Below are 26,723 nucleotides of genomic sequence, written 5' to 3' on the forward strand. Positions count from 1 at the left end.
AAGCTCAAAGTGGAGTTAAAAGGTGGTAAAAGGGTAAAAGGTTTAAGTGAAATGCGCTTAAGATTGCTGAAGATGGCTGAAAAGGGCTGAAATATGGTTGTTGAAGAAGTATATATGAAGCTGAAATGAAGAGTTCAACAATTTAAAGCACAAATTGGTGTTTAAATGTAGTTAAAATGGTGGAAAGTTGAACTGAAATGTGCTTAAGATAGGTCAACATGGCTGAAAATGGCTGAAGTCTGCTTCCTTAAGCACCAGCTGAAGTAATCATGAAGCTGAAGTCAATAGTTAAAGGATTTACAGCTGAAAGTGAATATTAAAGGTGCTGAACTGGTTGAATGTAGAAGAAATGATTGTAAAAGGCAGAAAGAGCTGAAAAAGAGGTGAATTGGCAGCTTAAACACAGTCCATCATGTAAGTGAGCAGCAAAGGACATGATGAGAGGACAGCCAGGAGGAGAGATAGAGGAGTACATGTGGCCTGTTGTCATGAGAAGGACAAGGAGGAGACAGGAGAAGAGGACAGAGAGTAAGACCTGGACTCATTAGGAGGACAAAACCAGGTGATAAGTCCATAATCTGGATCAATAAAACTGAATGAATCAGGTGAAAAGTCAGCCACTGCTCACAGCTGAGAACACTCAGTGAGTTGTCATGACAACGGCCCCTCACTTAACTGTCAGCCACACAGACTAAGAGGAGAGCAGAACTGGCAAATCACTCTGCGCACCTCCCAAACTCGTTGCTCCTGTCCGGAAACTATAACAGATATCAAAATAATTCTTTCACCGTGAGCGCCAGGAGGGTCTGGACAACGCAGGGATGTAATTTATTTGTCCCTACGTGGAACAGAATTGAAATGGTGGCGAGTTTAAAACACATGAAAAAAGCGCTTTGAACCAGAATCCTGCCTCTGATTTCAATGGGAGTCTATGGGGGAAAAAGTAGACTTTTGCTCACTTGGAGAGGCCTAGCTCCAAATCTATAAGTCCCAGCTCTGTCATTCTTGGTTCTCCTCGAAGTCAACTTAAATTCCTCCGTTTTTATGTATATTTTATGTCTCTACGATGAAAATTGTAGGAGTTATGAGAATTTGTTTAGAGTAGTGGAACAGGCTGAAAGGTTAGAGTGTGCCAGAGTGACAAGAGATTTTGTTGAAAATCAAGATGTTGATGATTTTTAAACTGCCATAACTCCAAAACCGTAAAACATATCGGCAACAAAAAGTCATTTTTAAATAGCCCAATCCTTTGTGAGTTGTTTAAAGTTTGAATGGTGTTTCTAGCTGAAAGTATGTGGAAGTAGTAGGAGTTGAAAGAAGCGGAAGTTTTTGAATGAGCTGAAGTGATTTCCCATTCATGTGTATGGCAAAATGTCATATTTAAAAAATTCATATAAAAAAAAGTATAACATTGCGACATGCCAAAAATCCGAGCACACTTCTCCTGAAGGAGCTGAACGTTTTGATACCAAAATTGTTGAAATCGCACAAAAAATGTGGAAGGAGGAAGGTGCTAAAAAACGGCGGAAGAATAAGAAGTATAAAATATAATAATAAAGAGAAACAGGAAAACTATTCACCTTATTTTTTGCCGTAACTAGGGTGCCGACATATGAAGTGATTTTGTCATCTAACTTCCGTTCTGGAGCGGAAGTGCTGTTGTTGTGGGTCGGAGAGAAATTGATTGATTGGAGTGTTTTAGAGTAAGTGTTAGAGTGTTTTAGATAGTTTTTACAGTTTTTAGAGTTTGTACCTGTGTTACATATAACTATCAGTGTGATTGGGTTTTACAGTTACTGTTTTTCGTAAGTTTTCATTGTTTTGTTCTTAACGTAGAGCATCGCTTACGTTAGCCAGCTAGCGATGTCTAGCATATCATGTTCTGTGAGAGGATGCCACAACAACTGGATAAAGAGGAGACAGCAGTTGAAGCAACAGTGCTTTGAACATAAAGTGGAGATGCAGGAATGTTGTGGAGCAGCATACAACCTGCACCCCCCTCCCAAAGATGAGGAGCATTTAAGGCTGTGGCTAAAGGCGCTGAACCTGAAGAGACCACCCAAGCGACCATACGTTTGTTCGTTTCATTTCGTGGACGGCAAGCCGACGGATGAGCACCCTTATCCTGAGAAATGGCTCAGCTATGATGCTCCGGTGAAGAAGCCACGTCGGGTGTTGAAGAGGTTACCGCCGGATTCAGGTGAGCAAGCGTGTTGGTGGTCATGGCAGCAGCGTGTTAATATGACGTTACTCATGTAAAAGAAAATATGTGCTTGTAATATATTTAAAAATTGGTGTTGAGTAATTCACCAAATACAGCAAATTCGCAAAACTAAAATTCTAATCACCGGTAAGTAGAATATACTAAATATTAGATATCAAAAGCTTTACCGTACTTTGACTGCTGACATTATACCTGTAAGATGCTAGTAAGATGAGTAGTTACAGTCTTAAATCCATCTGTCTTAAGTTATTTGTTCAAGTTTGTTAATATGTTTAATGTTGTGGTTTTTTCAACAGGTACATCAGGTGGTGCCAGCAACGCAGTAGAGAACTGTGAGGATGAGGATGACATACCTACACACTGTGATGGGGAAACACAGTGGGAAGATTTGTCTGTCAATGACCACAGCTATTCTTCAAAATTATTACTGCAACCAAAGCCCAGTACATCTGACAAAGGAACACAATGCATTGAGCAAGTTCCACTGTACATAACTTTACTGAGGAATGACAACCTTTCTCAGCTTTATACAGGGTTATCTTTGGATGCATTTAAGTCTGTTGCTGAGCACCTCACAAAAGTCTACAGCGGTAGCTTTCATTTACATCCGTGGGATCAGCTTCTGATGACCCTGATGAAGCTGCGTCTGAATTTATTGCAGGGTGACCTTGCTGAACGGTTTAGCGTCTCCCAAACCATTATAAGCAAGATTATCAGTTGCTGGATTGACCTCATGGAGGAGAACATGAGGTGTTACATCCCATGGCTTCCCAGGGAAACAATTCAAGCAACAATGCCTCAGTCCTTCAAAGAACATTATCCAAAAACAACATGTGTGATTGACTGTTCAGAGACTCCCCTTCAAAAGCCGCGTAATCTTGACTCAAGAGGTGAGTCCTACAGCCACTACTATGGTCAGAATACCATAAAATACCTTGTTGCAGTGGCACCATGTGGACTCATCATGTTCATCTCACCAGCATATGGAGGAAGGTGCAGTGATAAATTCATTACTGCAAATTCTGGATTCCTGGAATACCTACGTCCAGGTGATGAAGTCATGGCTGACAGAGGTTTCACCATTAATGATTTTCTCTATGAAAGAAAAGTAAAACTTGTCATTCCAGCATTCACAAAGAAAGGAATGCAACTCTCTGAGGAAGACACCACCAACACAAGACGCATCGCCAATGTACGAGTCCATGTTGAGCGAGTCATTTGCAGACTGAAAAATTTCAAAATCCTTTCTCAAACAGTTCCAATTAATCTCACCCCTAAAATTGACAAAATATTGAGGATTTGTGCAGCTCTTTGTAACCTTCGAAGCAATATCATTTCTGATGTAGAAGAAGAATAAGACCGGGCAAAGTTTCTTCAAAGTTGTGTTTCACATCTCTTCACACAGTTCACACAGTAAATATTTGTCTGTAAATATGTAACATTAGATATGTGTTTGGTTAGGTCCATGTAGTTTTATCATTCTATACAAGGCTTTTTGACTTTGGCAACTGTATTACATGTTTGTAAATATTGACCAGATGAACCATATTTTTTAAAAAATAATACAGCGATATGGAGGATTAAACTGGTGATTTTAATAATACATCACAAGTTTGAAAAAACTTAATCTTTATTTATATTTTATATGTGAATGGAATGTTAGAAAAAATACATACAGAAAAAAGTTGAAAAAAACTACAGATTATTAACTTATGAAGCAGCATTAACAATTTCAAACAAGGCTTTTCTTCATAATGGTTGTAACATGGAACTAAATTACATAAGTTGTGAGTTCTCTCAAGCACTAAAATGAAAAATACATTTGAATATCCAAAACCAATGTTTGTGTAATTTATTTATGAACTATTTTCTTTCTGCTGTAGAATCAACTTGAACAACTTTTGAATCTACCTGAACTAAATTTTCCAGCCTATTCTTTACAGAGTTGCATGTATGTTGAGGAAAGCAAAAGACGGCCTGCCCGAAACTCATCTGACATGTGAGGGAGCATGTGCTTAAAATAAAAGGCTTTAAGCCTAGCTACAGTCGTGTTGCAGAATTGCTCATTGTAGGGGACGTGTAGCAAAACCTGCTGTGAAGGAGACCAGATGAGCAGCTTACAAGCCCTCAGACCTGTGCAGAGCATGCCCAGCTGCACTTGCATGTAAAAGCCCCGTGGACCTTTTTGCTGCAGCTCAGGGGTCCCCTCGACCATCTTCACATCGTACCTCTGACTCAGAATCAAGTCCTCCAGAGACTCCTCACTCTTAAGGAGGGGGCATTTTATCTCCAGCAGTTCCTCTGAGTTCAAAACTCCATCAGGGCTTGCTGACAGCCACGGCTCATTTACACACACAACTGTTCCTCTGTGGCTGACAGCAAACCCATGAGCCTCCAACCACTGGCAGGCAGATGTCTCACCCTGTAAACCATGGTGAGTTGCAGCGTTGCCATGGAACCGTGGGAAAAGGTGCTCTCTAATAAAGGTCTGAGGTTTGCCCCTGATGGGGACCTTCTTTGCTGTGCTTGCAGTGATTCTGAGCCTGCGAGAGTCATGCCACAAGTGGCAGGCACTCTGCTCAAGAGTTGCATGTTCTAAGTCTGCACATTTTTTAAACCCGATGTCAACAAAGCTGTCATAAAACGACATACACGTCTGGCAGGTGTTGGTGCCATCGTGGACATCATGGATGGCACACGGTGAAGGCTGTTCTGCCACGCCCCCCTGCGCAGCATTTACACACTTGAACAGGAGACTTGACACAGGCAGGTGAATGTGCTTGAGGCTTTCTCTCAGCTCATCTGGTGTAGAAAATGATGGAGTTGGTGGCAGACACTCACTGGGCATTTCCCCTGGCATTGGCAGCACATCAGTGGCTTGGTGGCGCGAAAAGGTAATGTCGGCTAACCGTTTTGGGCCAAGATTCCTCTGAGTCCCCACGTTCCACAGCCGCTGCTGATCAGTGCAGGCAATGCCAGTAAGTCCATGGGACACAGCATTTTCAACCTGAAACAAAAATAGATTTACTTCATATACCAAAATGGTAAAAAGTAAAAATTAACATGTTTGTGCTGATTAAAAATTAGAAACACTTTTAGTGGCCAAATATGTGTATATAAAAGGACTGAACTGTGATTATTAACATGATTATTATAACCATGATTATTCAATGCTCTTAACTTACTGTGACAAAAGAGAGGTTTCATACAGATGTGGACAAAATTGTTGGCACTTTGAAAACAAACCTACAATTATTAATGAAACAACTTGAAACTGACAATAGTAATCGTGAATTAAAAGTGATTTAGAATGGAAATTTAAAATGATTTCTTTCTTTAATGAAGGTGTACTGACGATTTTGGCCACCTCAGTAAAAGGTATGAAAAATCAACAAAAAAGCAAACAAACAACATAAATGAAAAATACTGTACCTACCATTTGTATGTTTCTCCTTTTAGGTAATAAACAGTGATTAGACTTGGGACAGGGATCCAATTTTCATTTGACAATGTATTGTGCCACATGAAAAAGGAAAAGGACATCACAACAAATAATCATTTAAATAAAAACAAAATATGATCTTGATCATCCCCTTTTCACTCTTTTCAGGGACCACTCCTTTTGGTTTGGATGTGTATTCATACTCTTAGCAGTTCCTATCATAACCTTTGTTGCAAGCCCTACTGCATACACCTACCTAGACTCCATTGCCTTACCTTTTTCCATTGTGCCATGAGAGATTAGACCAGATACTTAGCCTGCAGATGTTCATCTGGTCAGCATCTGTGTGTATATGAACATGTTAATTTATGTAGGTTTATACATGTAAAATATTAACATTAAAAATACAAATGCTGCAAGATATTAGCTGTCAAAATCTGAAGTACAAAATGGATAATGAACAGAAATTAGAATACTATTATCTGACAATTTACATGGACAAGTTAATTTAAATGTAATATATTAAAATAATTCACCCTTTGAGGTCTATGAAATGTTTTTTTATGTGTGTATGAATAGTTGTGAAGTTAAACAAACTTGTATTTTCTGTTCTTCTTTACTTAAAGTAAATAATCAAAGTATTCTACTGTGAGCAGTAATAAAATAAAAGAAGTGTTATCCAACCTTCCATAATACTGAGGCTGCGTGACTGCAAGACCTCCCCAAACCAGCGATGCAGGAACAGCCTGTAGTCTCCACCGATCCGTCACTGCTCAGTAACGCCCATGCGGAGTGGTCAGCGCACGCTGACTGGCTGGGACTGACGCTTGCCTTCAGAAACGTGAAGCTCCCGTCTTTGTGTGACAGCACACGACCCACCTTTCCACTATGTAAATACTGATATGCCTCAGTACTTTTATAGTTTTTCATAGAAGCTCCGTCAACCCCTAATGACAGGACGAAGTAATTGAAGATGTCTCCATACGTTACGGCCGGCCACTTCCTCAGATCGTCCTCCCATGATAAAATTAATGACGGATGAGGCAATGTGATGCCATCCGACCTTCTGAGCATCGTCTTTGTATGTTCCCATTTCAAAGGAGTAGCGTTGTGTGCCATGTTCTATTTTATTTTGGTTTACAGTGATAGTTTGTTAACCGGAAAATTACCGGAAGTTCGCTTTCTTTTCCCCGGAAGTCGTATGACAAAATGCGGAAGTAGCGGAGCATGGAAAGTGGGCGGGGCGGAATAAGGTGAATAGTGTGAATCATGGATGTATTATAAGAACTGGATAACGGACTGAAAATGGCGGCCCATTCATTTCTATGGAAGTTGCTCACCCAGCGCATACGCCGAAAAAGTTCTCAGGCTTCCGGGTTACTTCCGCATATTGGGCCCATAGAGCATGCGCAGTAGTGTCACCTCCCATCATGCTTCACGTCACTGTGAACGAGCAATGCGCAGCCCAGTGACCTGATCCAGCGACGCGCGGTCACGACATTAATCTGCAGTATGAGAGCTGTACAAACTCAGATGATGATTTTCTACGGCACACGATCGGACCTCGATGTAAAGTAATGATATAATATACGTGGAAAAAGTTGTGTAGTAATTGTTAAAATGATGGTTTGTTTTAATCTGATGAATTTCTATATGGGATTCGTAATAGCCCAATATAAGTCAGTCTATATTGTATATTTGTATAATCCCGTGTCAAATTTTCACGATGACTTACAATTCCTACCTTTATTCATGAATAATTTCAGGCACGTCTTTTGTAATAAATGTTAGAAGTCCTTGTTAATGCATTATTTCATTGTGCTACCCATGCATATTCTCTTTATTTTTCTGCTATTCCCTGGATGACACCAAGATTATCAATTGCGTCTCTTAAAATGTTCCTTTCTTGTGTTTTGCCGGATTCCACTTTGTTAAATGCTGCAGTTTTTTAATTGACAAAGAAAAAAAAACTTTGTTTAAACTGAGGACTATGTTAAGGAAAACTAGGCCACTTGGGTTATCACCATTCTATATTTATTATGTAGTTATGTATTTTATGTATCGTGATTTCCGTTAGGGATTGAAAATGGTTTTGTAGGCTATTTTACCTAACTTGGCGACATTGTGTCGCTGTCATGAAATGGCTCAACACTCCCAAAATATTTAACTGTATATGTATAACAAAATATCACTGACAGCGATGCGTCAAGACTGTTATTCATATTTTATTTGAACTAACGAAAATAGAATAGCAGCTCATAAGACAAAATATTTTAATTAAAAAAAATTCTATTGCCCTCTGGGTGAACAGTGTGATTAAACTACTTAACAAAAAGTGAACTAATGTGAACCAAAATATAAGAAATTAACAAATAAAAAAAAAAGCCACCCTCACTTTCCCCGATCTATTCATGGGCTGAATCTCTCTTTACATAAAATAAACCAGTAAAACGCACTATCAGGTGGTTTAAACAGGTGGTCGTAACTACAACCTAGAGCTAATTAGGATTTAGGTCACAATACGTTTAAAAACAGGAACTATCATGCATGTAATATCAAACATTAAGAATACAAATGTATTAAGTTACTCGATATCAGAAAAAAGAAACTTAACTTTAACTTAACTTTTACGAACAGCTTTCCCATCATATTGAAGTCAACAGCCGTCCTCCTCGCTCCCGACACAGCATGACCGCGCTTCGGCAGTGCATGTGCACAGCCGTGACGTCACCGGAGAAATAGAGACTTTTCTGTGGCTTTTATGGCCTTTTGAAAAATAATTGACGGATTAAATGTCCATGAATTAAAAATATTGAATAGAAAGATTAGTAATTAGCTGTGTTTAAAGCTGAAGACGTCCTGTCAACAGTTTTACAGCCGTGTCTTTTACCATTGTGGCCTATGGGAAAAATGCTTTTTGGGCCCCATGGGATTTTTTGTTGCAGTACCACGAGTGGCCACTGGGAAAAATCGGCGTGCCGCCATTGTTCAGTCCGTTATCCAGTTCTTATAATACATCCGTTCTCCATATGCAGTAAAATATCCAAGGTGTTAAATGTGGGAATGTTGAGATTAAGATTAATCCAAAATTCCTGAGAGTAATGACACACAAAAAAATAAATGTTCCAAAGTTTCATCCTCCACATCACAGAAGGTACATGGTTCAACATTAAATTTAAATCTTATTTTGAGAAACATAGCAACTGGATAAATTTAATCAATTATCTCAAAATGAGTCTCTTTAACTTTGGGAGGAATGGGCCATTTAATAAATTCAGAGTGAGCTTTAATCATAACAGATTGACTGGTTTAATTGGGAAACGTATTAAAGGAAACTCTAAGATAGTCATGGTAAATCCTTTGTCTGATTCCTTCATTCAAAAACTTATTGCGACGGATATCTTGGAGGTTGCAGCCATTAACTTGTAAGGTAGGCAATGAAGTACTCACCCATTCAGAGTATAATAAGATATTCTAAATTAACTGAATTAGTATAAAAGAACGGTTATCTACCTCCGAGTATGATTTTTCGACGTCACAAGGTGGCGCTATTTTACACTTAGAGCCATTTAACAACCGCCATTAAAATATAAGAACCAGCGCCTTAGGATCTCAACGCACATGCGCAAGACGATTTAACCAGGTGTATTGGAGTACCTGCTACCTTTGACCAGCAAACGAGGACATTGACTGCTAGCTCAGTACTGCAAAGACTCCCACAAACGTTTCCTGGGAGATGGCTATGGAAACACCTCAAGTAAGAACCAAATTTTTTTCTAGTGTCTTTGCATGTAACTGTAACTGGCTTATAAGGCTTGGGGAGCCGGGATGTACTACGAGGGTGTGGTCGAAGTAACTGAAATGTTTTGCAATGAAATGTCAACGTTGACACAAATGCACCGTTTATATGTTTGAAGTTCGGCTACTGATTGTGGCTAAGTCTCAAGTGCCATTTTTGTCGCATTTTTGAGTTTCATTTGTCTTAACATTACCGTTTGCTTCCACCAGTTGTTGACCATGGCCAGAATAATTTCATTTCGGACGTCAGAAGGTGTCACAGCAACTGAATGACTGAATGAATGAAAAATACTTTATTGATCCCAGAGGGAAATGCAGTATTGTAGTGCTCTGGTTCTTCAGGCTGCTGGAAGGAATGATCTTCAGTGAGAAGCTTGTTCAGGTCCGATGCAAGAAGCTAGCAGCTCCATTTCTCTTATGCAGATCGTCTCTTTTAACAGTGACATGTCCAGGATGATACCAACGCTGGTGAACAGCTGAACATAATGCTGAACTCTGTATTCTCTTCTTGGTAATACCAAGAGAGAGGCGTATGATCTGTATGTATATGTACGAGTCCAGGCCTTTAGTTTTTAGCTTGGGCGTTACGATCTTTCTCTCCCAACGAGGTTAACTTCCGTTAACAACATAGGGGCTCAGAGCATGAAGTACCCGGATGACATACCTCACTAGGGCTGGGTATCACTCCTAATTTCCTGATTCGATGCGATTCACGAGCAAAAATCGATTCGATTTCGATTTAATTTAGATTCAATATCGATTCATTTTCAGATATTCATGTCACATAAATATTTCTTGAATATTAGACATTTGTAGATGGCAATTTTTATGAAACGCCGAAGCAATCTTTCAACAGTCTGTATTTTATATACATTTAATATTCATGTTTTCATTAAAAAATGTCCAGCACTAGCATGTCACAAACATAACTGTAACATTTATTTGTGAAAATAACCTGTGTTACATGTTAAACTGAATACACACTGAAAAAAATCGGGAGTGATATTTACTTAAGAAAACTTAGGAAAGTTTTGCACTTAGAAAATGCAAGTAAATTCTACAAGAGCGATCATCAAGTAAACTTTACTTGCAGATATCAGTTTATTTTACTCGCAAACCTCAGGTAATTTACTGTTGATTATTGTTATGGTTATTGAATTTTACTCTCTCCTTCTTAGTAAGTTTTACTTACTCTGACTATTTCAAACTAAAAAATCTCAGCTAAAATCAATGGCTTTTTTAGGTAATTTCAAAATACTTTTTTAAACTTTTATTTATGAACCATAAATGAGTAACATTTACACAATATTTTACATAATTTTTATGCAATTTTAAACTGCCTAAATTTGTTTATTTTTACTAAAAAATAAAGACTAAAAAAATGAGGCAACTGATTTAATGAAAAAACCTTTATTTTTCTTATGTGATTTTTTTTTATGAAACATTACCCAGCAGGGTTTGCATTGCAAAACAAGCTATATTTCACCCTGGGAAAAAAAAATAAAATTGACATCCTTCAGGAGTCTTCAGTGTATAAAAGACATGCTAGAACATTTCCTTTTCAAGAACAGTGTTAGCTTTTTGTAGGTTAAGATAATGAAACATGTATAGAACCTCAGTGTAGAGCATCTTGACACTAGTGCCATATTTCCTCTTTCTTTTCAAGTCCACACTCACATGCGTGACCCATTAAAATGGTTCTACAATCAGTTTAGAACCTGTGGTTTAACTTTGTTACAGTGGAACAAGTTGAAATACAAATAACACCTTTAAAACAGAAGAAAAAGAAGAACACAGACAAATAACCACATAAACAACTGTGAGCCTTTTTTTTTCTTTTAGAACCCTCTTTGAAGGGTCAACTTTTGGGCCAAACATGTGGACTCAAGTTGTAAGTTTGTTTCGCAGAGACAGGATTTTCGGAGACAGCTTAATGACATCAAGCTCTAGAAGAAGCTTTTGAAACACTTCAAAAGTGTACTTAATTTTTGGTGGGTAACTCAAGTTCATGGCATAAATGATGCCCATCAGCAGAAGACAGGCCTTGGAAACACTTCCACAGTTGTGAAGTACCTCAGTCCCCTCAACGACAATCGACACCTCTGCGTTGGATACACCTCCATCTTCTTCGCATGTGTGGAAGACACAGATCCTCAGGACTTGCTCAGCCTGGTCCTCTTGAGCCGCCTCTCTGCTGATATCCTGTAATATATATGTGAATCCATGTTCAGGTACATAGTACAGCTCAATTGCATATCTAAGTTACAGACCAGTGTCAAAAATGTCAATATTTCAATAACTAAGGATCCTAAACATTTAAAATGATTTCACTAAGTTTAGGAAAGTTGGAAAATGTCTTTGAATCATACAAAAGGAGTAGACTGCCAACTAACGAGGAGAGGGGGTAACAAGGAACTAAAGAGTGCATCCTACATAATAATGTTGTTTTTTTTCTCTTTTGTGTATGCATTTTTGTTGTCTGGAAACAAACGCTTGATTATTCCAACCCATTTTCAAACTGTGTACTGTGTAATTTGTACACATTTTGAAATACTTTTTCTGATTCTGAAAATATTCCTCAGTACCAATAACAACTGAAGTTTGCACTCACTTTTATACACACAAACAACAAATCAGGCCTAATGGATCTTAACTCTAGGTATTCCTGAACTTCATTTACTGTCTCTCATTATTGGAAAAACTGAATAATACAGATGTGTATGTATCCTATCATGCAGAGAGGAGAGGATGGAGGAGATGGGAAGAGAGAAGGGGGAGGAAAGGAGAAGAGAAAAATGGGAGAGAAGAGAGAAACAAGAGTGTAAGAAAGTGGAGGGAAGAGAAGAGAGGAGAGCAAAGATTAAAGAACACAGGAAAAGGGAGGAGAGAGGATAACGAATTTTCTTTGTTTAAATAAAAACAGAAATATGAAGCATTTTTTAATCTGGAAGATTTCTGGAAAAAAAGGTACAATTTTCAAAAATTTGAATGTTTTGAAAATTAGTTGATGGTTCAAGCTAGTTTTATTTTAAAAGGGTAAGTGAATATAAATCAAAATATTGTACTCAAGTGAACTTTGTGATCTGAAAATGTTTGAATTTACCTTGTAGTCCTTGATGAGTTCCCCTGAAGACTCCCCCAGGAATTCCATCAGGGCGCGGATAATGGCCTCCCGTCTTGCTTCAATGTGTCGCTGTTTTAATAGACAGAAGAAACTTGTGTAAGAAGTACTGTAAATCCACTAATCTATACATGTCAATAGAAGCAAAAAACAAATTTCATACAAGACATCCTGGATCTGCATTTGCTAGTCCTCTGAAGGCATTACTCTTAACTGCTCTAGGTATATCCATTTTAAAGTAACTGTATGCAGGGTTGGGTCAGGACCCAAAGTGGGCCACTTGCCTAGGTTGCCAGTTATCAGAGTGAAATGTCAATTTTTTAAATTTATTTTCCAAATTAAAGTAGACTGAAATCATGATTTGAGTATGTTCAGCTCTCTGTCTCTATGTTTTGCACTCCATTTCTCTCCCCCTCTTTCTCCCTCTCTTCCTGTACACACCTCCCCCTGTTTTCTCCCTGTGTGTGTGTGTGTGTGTGTGTGTGTGTTCCACGTCTGCTGTACTTTTAAAAAGTGTCCCATGCACATGTGACTGAGGTCTGGTTTGGGTCCCAGCAAGATGGTGTGGGGACTCCGGCTTTACCTGGTTTAAGGAATCCAGAAGCGGTCGTATTTTGGTCCCAGCTACTCCGCCTTTTTTGCTGAATATTTCCTGCATTTTTGGAGTGTAGAAGTCCAGCTTCGTGAGAAAAGTTCTTTCCAAGGGAACCGTTGTGATTCTTTTGAATTCCTCCTTGATCTGAAAAAAGGTGTTACGATTATGCCATTTACATTTTTCTTTTTAACAAACCCTATTTGTTAATGGATTATAAATGCAACACAGACAGTTTTACCTGAGTTTCGGAGAAAAGAGCAGGCCATCTCTCCCTGAAATCTTGAATAGTGGGGCACTGCTTTACAACTTCCTGTCTTCGGATGGAGAAAGTTCTTTCCATTTTCTCTGATATTATCCTCTCATTGTTTTTCTTCTTAAGTTCTTCCAGCATATCTACCCTCTCCTTCTCTAAAGTGGCTTCTGTATCCCCAACTGGCAGTGGAGGCAGGTAGTTTACTTCTGCTTTCTTGGGCTTTTTGATGCCTTTCTTTGAACCACTCTCATTTGACCTCTGTCTTTTCAGCGAGTTCACTTCTAGCTCTGGACAGGCAAGTTGACGGCCTCTCAATTTTGCACGGTAATTCCCCATTTTCCATTTCATCCTCTGCTGCCACCCATAAAGGCCATTAAAAGAACCTGGTTCCCTGAGACATGGGAACTTTTCAATTAAGGCTTCGACCACTGTCAAAATTTGAATCCCTGTTGGGTATGCCGTGTAACCAAACACCACCTCTGCAAGCTTCTCCAGTATGCTGCTTATCAAACTTGGATTGTTGAGGAGGGAACCATCCTTCAGGAATGCTTGGTTTCCAGCCTGCAAGTGTTGCTCTACATCAAAGGAAAATGTTGGTATTTCAAATCTGGCTGGCCATGGTTGAGAGCGTCGAGAAGTTGTGCCTTCATTAGAGGAGGAGAGAATGATGGTGTCTGATGATGAGTGTGTGGAGACGGTACCAGAGGATTCCTGTGGTGAAGAGTCAAACGCCATTTCTTCCACTGGACTGACAGTGAGGACAACTGGCTTTACTGGCACAACTTTTAATGTTGACTTATCCTCCACATCTTCAATGCTGGTTAAAGTGAAAAATTGACCATTGAAGTCAATGTCCTGGTAAAGCACAGAAAAATCCCCTGGAATATCAAAAGAATCTCTGAGAGCACAAATGAGGTCTGTGAGGCTGCTTGGTATGCCTGAAGGTAGAATGAGTTTGCGAATATCATCATCTCCAAAAATGATGCGGAGCTTTGCTGGGGTGCCCATCTTGACAGAGGAATCTGAAACATAAACACAAAAAATGTTTGTTAATCTTTACAGACATTCAAGCAGATGTGAAGTTGCAACTATATACAGTGTGCTGATGTTTGCCTAACTCATTAGAATATTATCATTATCTGCAGTTTTTCATTTAAGTCCAGAAAAAGTGCTCATTTGTGACCAGAAATAAATGGTGGTTATTACAAATATGTTTAGATGTGATGAACAATCTGTGCAACACCTAAGGCTGTTGACTTTAAAACCCCCGTGAATGCATTTGTGAATGTAGACAGGATAGGAATGCTTAATGTCCAGACAAAAATAAAGCTCAAATTCAAATTTCATCAAACATTCCGCATTTTTGACCTCTAATAAGGGAGGCAAATGTGGTGCTTTAAGGTTACCAGACGTCTTCCTGCCAGAGTGTATGCCACCAAAGGATAAAAATCTGGAAGATCCTTTTGCTCAATTACTTGCTCATTGCTTGTGTTCTCCAACTCATAACTTCTAAGGTGCTCGTTGTACCATGTCATTTTTAGTCTAACAACAAACACTGGTTTGTTTTGAACTATCATAATTTGTAGCACCTCTGCAAAGTCTGGCAACCCAGCAGTAGAACCATGGCACACCACCATTCCGGCAGCATAAGTTGTCCCTGAACAGTTCACAGAGTGGGCAATATGTACTCTTGTGACACCTGGAAATCTGCATTTCAGTGCATCTTTAATGTCATTCTTCAGAACATCCAAAGACACCTCTGTTGTTTTTGTAACAAAGAGTGATGGTTTGACTGCATTTGATTCATGGAGATGGTTTGCAATCATGAGCTGGTGCTTGTTTGCAAGAGAAAGCAAGATATTCTTGAAACATCCTGTGTGTCTGACAACTCTCTTAAAAAAGCTGTGTTTCGCTTCGAATCTCATGGTCCAAAGAGCAGCCACAGGACCAAATGCTCAGATAAGCTGAGGATAGTGTTCAAGAAAATGATGCTTGGGGATGATCTTCTGTTGAGGAAAAGCCTCGAGAAGTCTACTTCGATGTTCAGATATCAAACTGTCGAGATAGCAAATGCTTTCCTCTGTATGACTTGGTGACATAACAAGCTCCACAATGGTTTTTAAAGTCATTAGCATCTGCCACACAGGCTCATCTTCAGGTACTTTCAAACCTATCATCAGAGGCAGCAGTCGTAGCAGGCACCAATTTTCATGAGCATTGCCTCCCACCGATTTACGGTTTGAAAAGTTGCAGGGGACAAGATGAGGGCGATTTGTCTTATCGCTCCACTTGTATGGGAACTGATGGATGACATGATTTAGTTCAGTGAGAGAAAAATACTTCTTCTTAATGAAGACATCAAAAGACAATGCCATTTCCAATGGAATGATGCCTTCAAGAAGGTCATGTTATTTCATGTTACATCTGGGGGGTACCCAGATGTAACATGAAAGTGGTCAAGCTTTTCAGACAGTGCACAATGGTTTTTCACACCATAGCATGGGGAATTATTCAGACTGGACAAAGCAGTCTGGACATGTACTGCATGTTCCTCCTCAGTTCTCTGTTGAAAACAACCAGATCTCACTTCTCTTGACTGATAGTCTGACCGCTCAGCAAGACAAAAACGGCAATGATAAGAAGAAGAAAAGCTTTCAACAAAGCCTGCAACTGAGTGAGCGCCTAAGTTGTCTGCTACCACACACAGAACAGTTCCTTTGAGAACCTTTCCCAGAACTGGAACAAATAAGCCATCTCTTTCTAAAGTCCTAAGATCCATTAGCAATGGCTCTAACACTTTCTGGTATCCAAATGTCTTGGTGTCCACTGCCTTACACAAAACAGCTAAATTAATGGATGTTAATGCTGATTGGGACTGTGCTGGAATGTTTCCCAAGATCCAAAACACAGCTGTGACTTTGTGTTTTTTCTTTGAGGTTCCCAAAGGATTACACACCTCAAAGTCATCAATGTACAGGATAAGACTAAGCCTGTCCTCATCAGAGAAAAAATCATTCTTCTGGTAGTTGGATCCATCATGAAAAGATTGGTACTGTAAGGCTGTGGCTGAATTTCTAGCAGTATCAAATAGTTTTTCTTGATTGTGTTTGTTGTTCAGAACCTGTGATAGAGATTGCAATATTGGTACATACTGGAATGTTTTGCCCTCTTTTTGTTCAAGTATATACTCTTTTGGTTCAACAACTGAAAAATGTTCCTTCATGAACTCCCTTCTCTTGTAGGATGTTGAAAAGGGGCCATCACTTGCCAAAGCTGAGCTTATTGGGTGTGCCTCACTGAGAGTTTTAACCAAATCAGAAATTACAGCTGTGTCCAGCTCACAGCTATGGGTCCTTAAAGTAGACTCGATCAACTCCCTTACAACAGGAACTGATGCTGTGCATGATATGAATTGAAGCTCATTAACAATTTCATCAATGCACTTGTTTGACACATTAAAGGTACTCTCTAGCTTAAGAAAAAGTCTGCCAAACTTCTCCTTTATGATCTGAGAGAGATCATTGTCTTCCTCAATCAAAGGCTGAGTATCTTCCTCCTCAGTGTCAACCAATGGCTCCTCCTGAGCACCAACTGGATCTGAGTACTTTGTCAATATTTCATCTTTAAAGTCTTCAAGGCCATGTGGAGAATGTTTCCTATGTCTGTGTGAAGCGAAGGTTGAATATATGTTTGAGCTGAAGGTGCAGCTTTTGAATACACATGGAACTACTTCGAATTTCCTCAAATGGCTTCCAAGATGTTCAAAATACTGCCTCTCTGAATCAAAACAAGCTGAACTGCACAGGATACAACTAAAAGATAGAATCTCTTTTGTTGTCACTGACTCAGGGTGCTGCCTAGATAAATGAATATTTAGGGCATTGAAAGTCTTAAATGAACAAGGACAATCCTTATAAAGGCAAGGCACTGTCTGGCCACGGCTAACTATTCCATGTCTTAGTCTGTAGTGTTTCAAAAGTTCTGTCCGTGTGTCTGCCTCAAATTGACATGTTTTACAAGACCATTTCATCTTTTTTTTTTTAATCTGGAAAAAAATCAGAAAGAAAAAAAATCAAACCTCATCTGAGCTAGATTTTCATATAATTATAAAAGTCAACTTAAAACAAAGAATGAGAGGTAACTAAGGTTTAAGATTTACCTTACGTTAGGCGTTCAAATTATATGCTGCAGCAGGAGAACTCTCTCAGTGGAGGCTGTAAAATACAAAGAAATATAATCATTAAAGCATCATACTTTAGTTTAATGTTACTTTAATCTTTAATGCCAGGAGTAATGGAGAAGCCACATTTCTTGGGCTATATTCATATAACTAGAATAACATAAGATTGTCCTTTCAACTTTGTATACATTAAATTTTATGCATCACAATACATAACTTCAAAATTCTAAATATATTCCGCCTCATTTCAATTTGGAATGGTAACTATGCATTCTGTGATGAGGGTAAACCTATAACTTATGAAGTGCATATGAAGTGCAGACAACTAAACATTTTTTTTTTACCTGAATATCCAGATGGCTTTGCTTGTGACAATGCTTCATGTAGTTGCTGCTTGAGAGAGCACTGCAAGCTGCAGAAAGTTGTTGCTTTGAGGAGGACAAGAAAAAAAGACAAAATAATAAGAATCATGTAACTAAAATAAACTGCACCACTGTCAAACAAATGTACTTTTGACAATATACTGTAATGGTATTTTTAAAATATCACCAACGCTTCTCATTAATTAACTCGTGTTTTTTTTATTTATTTATTGAACAGCGCTTCACTCTCTCTTATCCCTGACAGCAGTTAGACCCTGCACCTGTCGTCTCTCTCGCACACGCACTTGTGCGCTAACACCCACAACACGGGTGCACTGCGTGGACAAGATATGCTTGGCGGCTAATACATGGTAATTGGGGGCTAAATCGCGCAAATTGTACAGTGTGTCGCTTGCAGTCGAACTCACGGTCTGATTCTGGAACACGCCTGTTGTTGAACACGTCTGTCTGTTACATGCAGCCACAACGTGCAAGAACCTGACCAGCTATACCGTCTGCTACAGCCCCGATAGAAACTGCCTCGGCGCGCCGAGGGAAAAGTTGTACATTCGGTGCTTACTGGCCACGTTGTATCAAAATATAAATAAAGCCGCCATCAACTTTACTTTAAATAAAGTACGCAACCGTTAATAAACAACAAAACGATGGTGGAGCTCATGGGGTGTGCACTTACCAAGGGGAGAAAAAATTCCACATATCCCAGGGGTTCACAAGCCAAGTCTACAGAGACGTTTTGTTTAGGGACCGTAGTAAAATTAAGCCAGTGATACGTAATGTGCGATAATGGCAAATACTACAGTTTATATTTTCGTATTATTACATTTAACTCTGTTACGTTACATATGCAAAAAAAATAAAAAATTATGAATTTCTTACCTTAGACCTGACTGCTGCCGTTGTGTTTTTGGCGGACAAGGAATCGCATGCGTCCTGTATGCACCTGACAAGGCGCATGCGCGGGTTCAAAGCACGCAGCAGCACAAACTTCGTAAAACCTACTTGGTATTTAGAAGTTCATTGCAATGACTATGAAGGCATTGAATATTACGTGGAAATGCATAGTAAAACTTATTCTTCCCACAGAGTTTGCTTATTACATTGATGACATATATAGGATTTACTTAAATAATTCCAGTTCTCACAGATACTTACAATTAGAAAATAAAAAATATGACAGTTAACCTAATACATATTACTACACCACAAAATCATTTTTTTCAGTGCAGTGTTAACAAACACTACAGTAAAAAAGAATGACCAAATAAAAACTAAGTTTTCTTTCTTTAAAAATAAATAAATAAAAAATGATTTTGGCATTTTATGAATCAATTATTTATTTATTTTTTTTATTCTTGAATCGATTTAAATCGATTTAATCAATTTTTTTTTAAACCCAGCCATATACCTCACTAATTTCATCCTGTTGAAAGGATGTCAGCTGATTTCAGTATAAACATAAAATCTCTCTTTTACTACCAAGCTGAACTCGTAGACTTTTATTTATATTTTTATTAATATTTATATATTTATATTTATTTATATTTCACTTGTATAATTACCTGAAATCTTAATTTGGCAGTTGTTCACCTGCTAAGCTTACCTTCATATTCGGGATTAAACCATATCGGGTGATGTCTTTAAATCTGTATGGATTAAAAGAGTCAATGTGTGCCAGTCGTTAGACGCCATAGACTTTGGTAACAAAAGACAGATCTCATTTGGTCTGTGCCCTATGGATCGCACCATATGCTATTAGAAATTCCAGCAGATTATCAGGTTTTTCACATTCAGTAGTCCAAATCTGCACTCATCCACCCGCTCTGTGGGTTCACTTAACTGCAATCTGTTTTGTTTTCAATCCTTTTTTAAGTTTTAGTTTCTTCCCAACTAATTCACTGCATCTTGCTAAATAGGTGGTAGTGTTTTTCTATCTAACTATCCAGCAACAGAAAATGTCAACACATTTCCGGAAGAAAGGGACACTTAAAGTGGGCAAAGCCAAATAAGGTTGAAAGTAACTTTACAGATATTTTTGTACCACAAAAAGTTCCAGATTGCATATGTAAGCAACATTCTCGGACAATGCTGCATGACAGCTCTTTCTCTGACCAATCCTTATTGTAGTAGCTTGTCTAATTTAACTGAATTGTTTAAAGTCACTCTCCAAATAAGCATCTTACTTTTCTTTTAAAGTGTTTTTGTCATGATGCATCTAGTAGTCATTTAGTTTTTAATGACTTATTTCAAATTTGTAAAAATGATAGTTAATGCTTTTGTCAGGTGTTTTGAGGTGTGCCATTCTTTAAAGTGTATTTATCTACACGTATTCTTCTTCACAGCGTATTCTGAGACGTCAGATCCTGGAGCGACTCCTGTCAAAAATTGAGCTTGCCATCATTCGAACACCACTTGACCTGGATTTCCTGGAGTTTGTATGTCGCCAAGAACTATTCCTCCTGCAAGCCCTTTCAAGACATGTTGATATACCACAAGAAATAATCCAAGCTCTTCAGGAGTTTTTCGGGCTTATCAGGCAACATTTAGATTCATCAGGTCTAGATACAGCAGTTGGATCAATAGCTGGTCAGCGAGGACGTCCTAGGTTGGACATTGAACGAGAGCAATTGGCCGAAATGTTGCAGATAAACCTCTCAGTGCCCTGCATAGCAAAACTGCTTGGTGTTTCAGTCCGCACAGTCTTTAGGAGAATGAGGGACTTTGGTTTATCTGTTTCAGAGCTCTACAGTTCAATCAGTGATGAGGAGTTAGATAATGTGGTGACAGCTATTAAACATGACATGCCCGCTGCTGGATACCGGATGGTGAGAGGACGGTTAAGATCTATGGGTATTCATGTGCAATGGGCAAGGATGGCTGCCTCAATGCACAGAGTGGATTCAGTTGGCATCCTCTCCAGACTGGCTAGGCTGGGCTGTGTTGTGAGAAGAACCTACTCTGTTCGAGGGCCACTCTCGCTTGTGCATGTGGATACGAATCATAAACTAATAAGGTAAACATATTTTTCTATGTATTTATAGTAGATAAAGAATTTTTATTTGTAGTTCATCCATCAAGGCAAGGGTCCTCTTAGTGGCCCTAGCAGGAATGACAATTTCAGCCTGTGACACCTGAGTAGGTCTTGTCTTTCCCTGAATTTAATTTAATTTGAATAAGGTACTGAAAAATAAATGCAAAAAAGATAAAACAAGAAAATGATGGGCTACCTGCTTACACGATTTATGCAGTGTTTCAAAGTACATTAAAACATTTTACTAATTATTATTATATATATTATTAATATTCTACAATGCCACACCCAGTGCAGCTCACCTGGCACAGGCTGTCTCTCTTTGTCCAATGTTACAGCACCACTAGGTGTGCCGTCCTCAACTCACGACAGGAAGGCAAAAGCTCTTTACACTGGTGTTTACTGCGATGATTCATAATCAAACATGGTAGAACTAATAACAGACACATAAGTATTAGGGCTGGGCAATAAATCGATTTTATCGATTAATTCGAATTTGCTGTTTATGAGGATTAATTTTTTGAAAATCAATATTTTCCCCCAACCCCCACCTGTACAACTGTATGTGTGAAAGTTATATTTTTATTGTTTACAGTTTTGTCACATTCTTTACTGCCAGCTTGTTTTACAATTTTGTCTCACACCTTACTGTAAATATCTGCGCTTTGAATTTAGGTCAACTCCCTGAATGGGTGATTGACATAAAAGCATGTTTTCCTATAAAATCTAATATTTGTGATTTGTTTTTAAAGAAACAGACAGGAAGATAAAAAAAAATTGATTAAAATCGTAAATCAGATTTGGTTTTAAAAATTTGGAGATTTCATTTTTTGGCCATATCGCCCAGCCCTAAAAGTATAATATTAGTCTACACGCATGACAGAATAACGGCGACAAAATATAAGGAACAACAATACCACTTTGGCTTGCTGTGGATAAAGACTGGGGTTTACAATCTTCTTTTCTTCTTCTTAAAACTTATCTTCTTGGTACGTTACGTTAACGTTACGTTGACGTTAACTTGTCAGACGTCTGAACATCCTCGTTTCCATAGATACAACAGAAGTGGTTTAACGGTCGCTTATAACAACAATAAAACAACAAAAAAACTATTGAACTGAATGATAAAAAATACACAATGTAAAAAAACATAAATTACTACTAAGTAAATACTAAATTACTAATTGCTAAATTGGAAATTATATAAATTCTACTCAAAACATAAATGTATACAATTTCTGCCACCTTGTGGACAATCACTTCAACAACAGTTACACTAGAAGTATCAATTTATTACATTCTAGAAAACTATTTTTCAATGAACTTACAGATTGTTGGTTTTCTAGATACAACATTGTAATCTTTGGTGGAGTGGATGGTTATTCCAGAAAGGTAAGAATGCATTCCACTTTAGTGGACACATAATATAAAAAAATTTTACTTTTTGGGTTACTTAAATGACAGGTGTTTGATATCTCAAGACAGGAAACATTATATATTTTAATTTCATGACATTTGACCTAATTGGTGCCGGTTTGTGGAAGAACAAGTAAGCTAGTGAATGTAGACACTAATTCTAGAATGTTTTTCATCATCAGATAATGTACTTGAATGCATCAACCAACAACCGTGCATCAACTGCCTATGGCTTCTTTCTAGAGGCAACTAGAAGACATGGAGTGCCTTCAAGGTAAATTCAAAGTGTAGTTACAATGTGTAGTTATTCTTCTATGTGTTAGGGTGGTGGTGGGGTGTTACAATAAGTGCCATACACAGATTCCCAATATATTAAATTTTTGGTTTTGTTTGTCTTTGAAAAAACATATGAATTTTGTCAGAGTCAGAGGTGATCATGGAGTCGAAAATGTAGAGATTGCAAGATTCATGTTTTCTGTTCGTGGCACCGACCGGGGAAGCTTCATCTCTGGGAAAAGCGTCCATAACCAGAGGTAAACACATTTTCACTACCTCACATAATTCCATGGAATTCTCATCAGTATACATCTTACATTGTCAATGACAGAACTGAGTCTTCACCAGGCTTACACTTGTTGGAGATGGACTACAAGCTGTTACTACCCTTAACGCTATTTTGACTTCCATAGGATTGAGCGGCTGTGGCGAGATGTCAGAGTTATATGCACAAACAAGTACTATGAGTTGCTGCACACCCTGGAGACAGATGGTCTACTGGACATCTCATCAACCAAGGACCTGTTCTGTGTTCACTACACTGTTCTTCCCGGACTTCAGACAGACTTGGGGATCTTTACACAAGGCTGGAACCATCATCCACTCCGCACAGAAGGAAACCGGAGTCCAGAGCAGATGTGGCAGATTGGACTGATGAACACAAATGTTGTTCAGCCTGACATACCAGAGGTATTGCTTAAACCTTTCACTACATGATAAGTTTGCTTGTGATTGTCTTTTAAGGTAGTTTAAAAAAAACAAACATATACTGTTATTTGACTGAAATGTATTTATAAAGCACTTTTCATGCATACATAGCAAAAAGTGCTTTACATATTAAATTCAACAATGTTTTAATTAATTAAAAAATCTCCCACACAGTTATAAAAAAATAGTTGTGTATGTGTGAGTATCTTTTGGCTGTACAGGGGCAATTAAAGTACTGTTACCTTTACACTATAGAGGCTTTGCACTGAGAATGGAAAAAGAAAATAAAATTTTCTTTTATACAGTGGTAGGATATTAAAATTATTTAAACATTATAAAAAAAAACACTTCACTTTTTTGGCTTTCTAATTTCCAGTATTAAAACATGAATGTATTGTACTTCATATGTGCATGTTGCAGTCTATTTGCGCCTACACTGAGAGAGAATGGAAATTAAAAATAAACAACTCCTTGTTTAGGAGCCCGATGTTGACTGGGAAATGGCGGCAGACTACAATGGAGAAGATGAGGATGCAGGAATAGTTGTCCCTGAATTTGAGTGCCCTTTGACTCCAGAAGACCTGTCTGAAATTCAATCATTACTTGAGGAAACTGATCCAGAAACTCCAGTCAGGGAACTTTACCTTCTTTGTCGTGAGTATGTAGCTGCAAGATGTAGCTCTTAACAAGTCGACATGGAGGCAGTCAGCCTGTGACCTTGTTAAGGCATTACGGAAGTCTGTTTCTTTCTCTTAAAACTGCACAGAGGAACTGGTTTGCTAATTTGAAAGACATTCACACAACTGTATGTGAAAGGTAAATATGGCATTCAAGACTGATATTCTTGTTTGTTTTAAATCAGTTTGATTGTAATTCTTTCATGCTTTTTATGCTTGATGTTTTTTGTAAAGCACTTTCAATTGCTTAAACTGTGTGATTTGTAAGTAAATACTGGATTAAAATGAAACAGCTTAATACATCTTTGTTCAACTGCAATATTTAAATTTACATTTTTTTAAAGTGGCATCAAAATCAGGTTTTAAAAGAATTAAGAACTTGGACATCTGTGGTCCTCCTTCATCTCTACTGCTGGTAACTGACTGCAGGTAATGTTGGAGTGGCTGATTTGTCTCAGCCATCAGTTTTTTCTTCCCAGTACAATGGCCAAACGCAGTATATGGGCTGTAGCTAATCAAAAGTAGACATGGAGGAAGCCAGTTTGTGGCAATGGAGCATTGTGGAGGTTCCTGTTGCTGCAAAAGCAGTAAAGTAAAAATATTCCATCACACTGATCATCAAATTAAAAATATTTATTACAAAGGGAAATTTAACAATAATGAGTGTAACACCACTTTTTTGTATACAAAAGATCTAAATTGGGCCATATTATGAATTAACTGCATTAGAAGCAAGGCCAAAGAGAAGACAGTTGAGTAAGAAATTGTTCAAAAACATAAAAACAAATGTACACACAATTCTGGTAACTTTCATTAACCTGCTACTGTATTGGACTTGTTAAACAATGATCAAACTGGGTGGTTTTTAAACTTTTAAACTTTAATGACGTTTTCCTTGTGGCATCTCCAACAAGTTATGAAAATGTCATCAAGACCTATCCATAACTCTTTGAGTCATGTTGCTTATTAACAAACGAAAACAAAGGTTGGGTAAAACTTCCTTCATGGAGAAAATAAATAACAAGGGGCGCATTGGAAGCCGCTGGTTTCTGGGCAGCAGCTTCTCTTTTTAAGTGAGAGCCAATCACAGAGGACAGGGACTGTAGCCAATCGTGTGTAATGACAGAAAACCTGCTGGCCCCGCCCACCTACTGCCAATAAACTTTACCGCGAGTGAGCAGCATGAGCCAGCGAGCAGACATTCTCCGCGCGAGGGCTCCGATATTCCCTGCAAGCAAGCAAACTCAGGCGAGGGGAGATACTGCCCGCGCGCGCGGAGAAATCGCGCGCGCACGCGCGCTCGGACTGCTTCATTCGCGCGCGTATCTCCACAACGCCCCGTGGAACTCGCGCGCGGATCTCAATTCCTCTCGCGCGGGATCTCGTTTACTCTCGCGGGATTTTGGCATGATAATGCGCAATAGTCCACCGCCACCACCTCTTCACATAAACTGAGGAGAAAACAGGTGGAGGTCAACTACCACTACCACCACACTTCAGAGAGGCTGAGGAACAAACGGGTGGAGGTCCACCGCCACCACTGTTCACAGAGACTGAGGAGAAAACAGGTGGAGGTCCAACACCACCACCATTCACAGAGACTGTGGAGATGGTCCTCAGTCCACACAGTAGAGGTGAGTAGACAAAGAAAAATCAATCATTGTATGAACTGCATCCAGCGTGTTTTACGCTGGCTGTGCTGCGTTCACGGCCTTTTCAAATAATTAAACATCCTGCGATTTGAGCAATGCACTCTCTCGATTAAGAAACATGCTCTTGAACTGATAAATACTCTCATCAATGTATTTGGCTGAGATGTAACCCCATACACCCAGTCCAGATGTAGACGCCCTTTTCTTTGTGAAGATGCCAGTTGATTTTGTTGCACTGCAGATAGCACAATAGCAAAAACATCCGCAGTTAACGTTAACGCATCTCTAGAGGATCTCTGCTCGTCTCTGTGCAGCAGCTGCTTCCTCCCTCTTCTCTCATGTTGCTCCGTGAATCATGGCAGCTGTCGGTGATCAGCTGATCGACTTTTCTCTCTTGCTGCGAGTGTTTATGGAACAGCTGAGAAGGAGTAAACTAGCGGTTCATGTTCACACCGTCACATATTTACCCCAAAGTCTTGTTGTTGGCAGGACCTTCTCTAACACAGTAGCTGCTGGTGGTAGACAGGGTTTATACTTCAGCTATGCATGGCCGGGTCTAGAAAAGTTCTGATGGGGGGCCAGGAGCAGTGACCAGGAAAAAAGTGTAAAAAAGTGACTAAAAACTAGTAAAACAAGCAGCCAATGGTGTGTTTTACTTTGGGTGATGCTGCTGTAGGACTTTTATCACTGCTGCACAAACACTCACACTTCAATGATAAAAGGAAAAAGCTGTTTTTATGCAGAACATCATTCTGCAGTTTCTTCATCAATGTCAGCTGTTTAACGTAAGTCGTCACATCTGCCTTATAGGACAAAAACTATCACCATGGAGACGGTTGATGAGATGATGGTATATGAATTCTGAATTGAACATGGTAGATGATTCAGAGCAACATATAGAAGTACATTACATACTGCATTTAGTGACCCTTGGACATTTGACGTTTACCCAAAGGGAAGGTCAGTAAAT

General features: G+C 38.8%; 3 protein-coding genes and 1 long non-coding RNA gene across 6 annotated transcripts; 2 read left to right on the forward strand and 2 right to left on the reverse strand.

The window, feature by feature from the left end:
* The first annotated feature begins 1,617 nt into the window (after positions 1–1,617).
* Positions 1,618–4,064, forward strand: si:dkey-56d12.4 (uncharacterized protein LOC799220 homolog). 2 transcript variants are annotated; one of them, XM_041981846.1, is made up of 3 exons: positions 1,618–1,703; positions 1,837–2,200; positions 2,521–4,064. In XM_041981846.1, the coding sequence occupies exons 2-3, from the start codon at positions 1,864–1,866 to the stop codon at positions 3,579–3,581; spliced, it is 1,398 nt and encodes a 465-aa protein (XP_041837780.1). In that variant the 5' UTR covers positions 1,618–1,703; positions 1,837–1,863; the 3' UTR covers positions 3,582–4,064. The 2 variants fall into 2 exon arrangements, with proteins under 2 accessions (XP_041837780.1, XP_041837773.1); XM_041981839.1 differs by lacking the exon at positions 1,618–1,703 and having other exon boundaries at positions 1,784–2,200.
* LOC121637659 lies at positions 3,589–5,892 on the reverse strand. 2 transcript variants are annotated; one of them, XM_041981860.1, is made up of 2 exons: positions 5,661–5,892; positions 3,589–5,231 (listed from the first exon to the last, which is right to left on the reverse strand). In XM_041981860.1, exons 1-2 carry the CDS (start codon positions 5,661–5,663, stop codon positions 4,155–4,157), a joined length of 1,080 nt encoding a protein of 359 aa, XP_041837794.1. In that variant the 5' UTR covers positions 5,664–5,892; the 3' UTR covers positions 3,589–4,154. The 2 variants fall into 2 exon arrangements, with proteins under 2 accessions (XP_041837794.1, XP_041837800.1); XM_041981866.1 differs by having other exon boundaries at positions 5,410–5,892.
* A 5,005-nt stretch (positions 5,893–10,897) lies between these two features.
* On the reverse strand, positions 10,898–13,830 carry LOC121637673. Its single transcript, XM_041981878.1, has 4 exons — positions 13,419–13,830; positions 13,169–13,324; positions 12,568–12,657; positions 10,898–11,666 (listed from the first exon to the last, which is right to left on the reverse strand). The coding sequence occupies exons 1-4, from the start codon at positions 13,779–13,781 to the stop codon at positions 11,349–11,351; spliced, it is 927 nt and encodes a 308-aa protein (XP_041837812.1). The 5' UTR covers positions 13,782–13,830; the 3' UTR covers positions 10,898–11,348.
* Positions 13,831–23,206: 9,376 nt separating this feature from the next.
* LOC121637678 lies at positions 23,207–25,029 on the forward strand. The gene is made up of 2 exons (XR_006009920.1): positions 23,207–23,406; positions 23,904–25,029. It is a non-coding gene; the product is annotated as an uncharacterized LOC121637678 (long non-coding RNA).
* The last annotated feature ends 1,694 nt before the right edge of the window (positions 25,030–26,723 follow it).

This window comes from Melanotaenia boesemani, chromosome 1 (genome assembly GCF_017639745.1).
Source record: "Melanotaenia boesemani isolate fMelBoe1 chromosome 1, fMelBoe1.pri, whole genome shotgun sequence".
Classification (NCBI taxonomy): Eukaryota; Metazoa; Chordata; class Actinopteri; order Atheriniformes; family Melanotaeniidae; genus Melanotaenia; species Melanotaenia boesemani.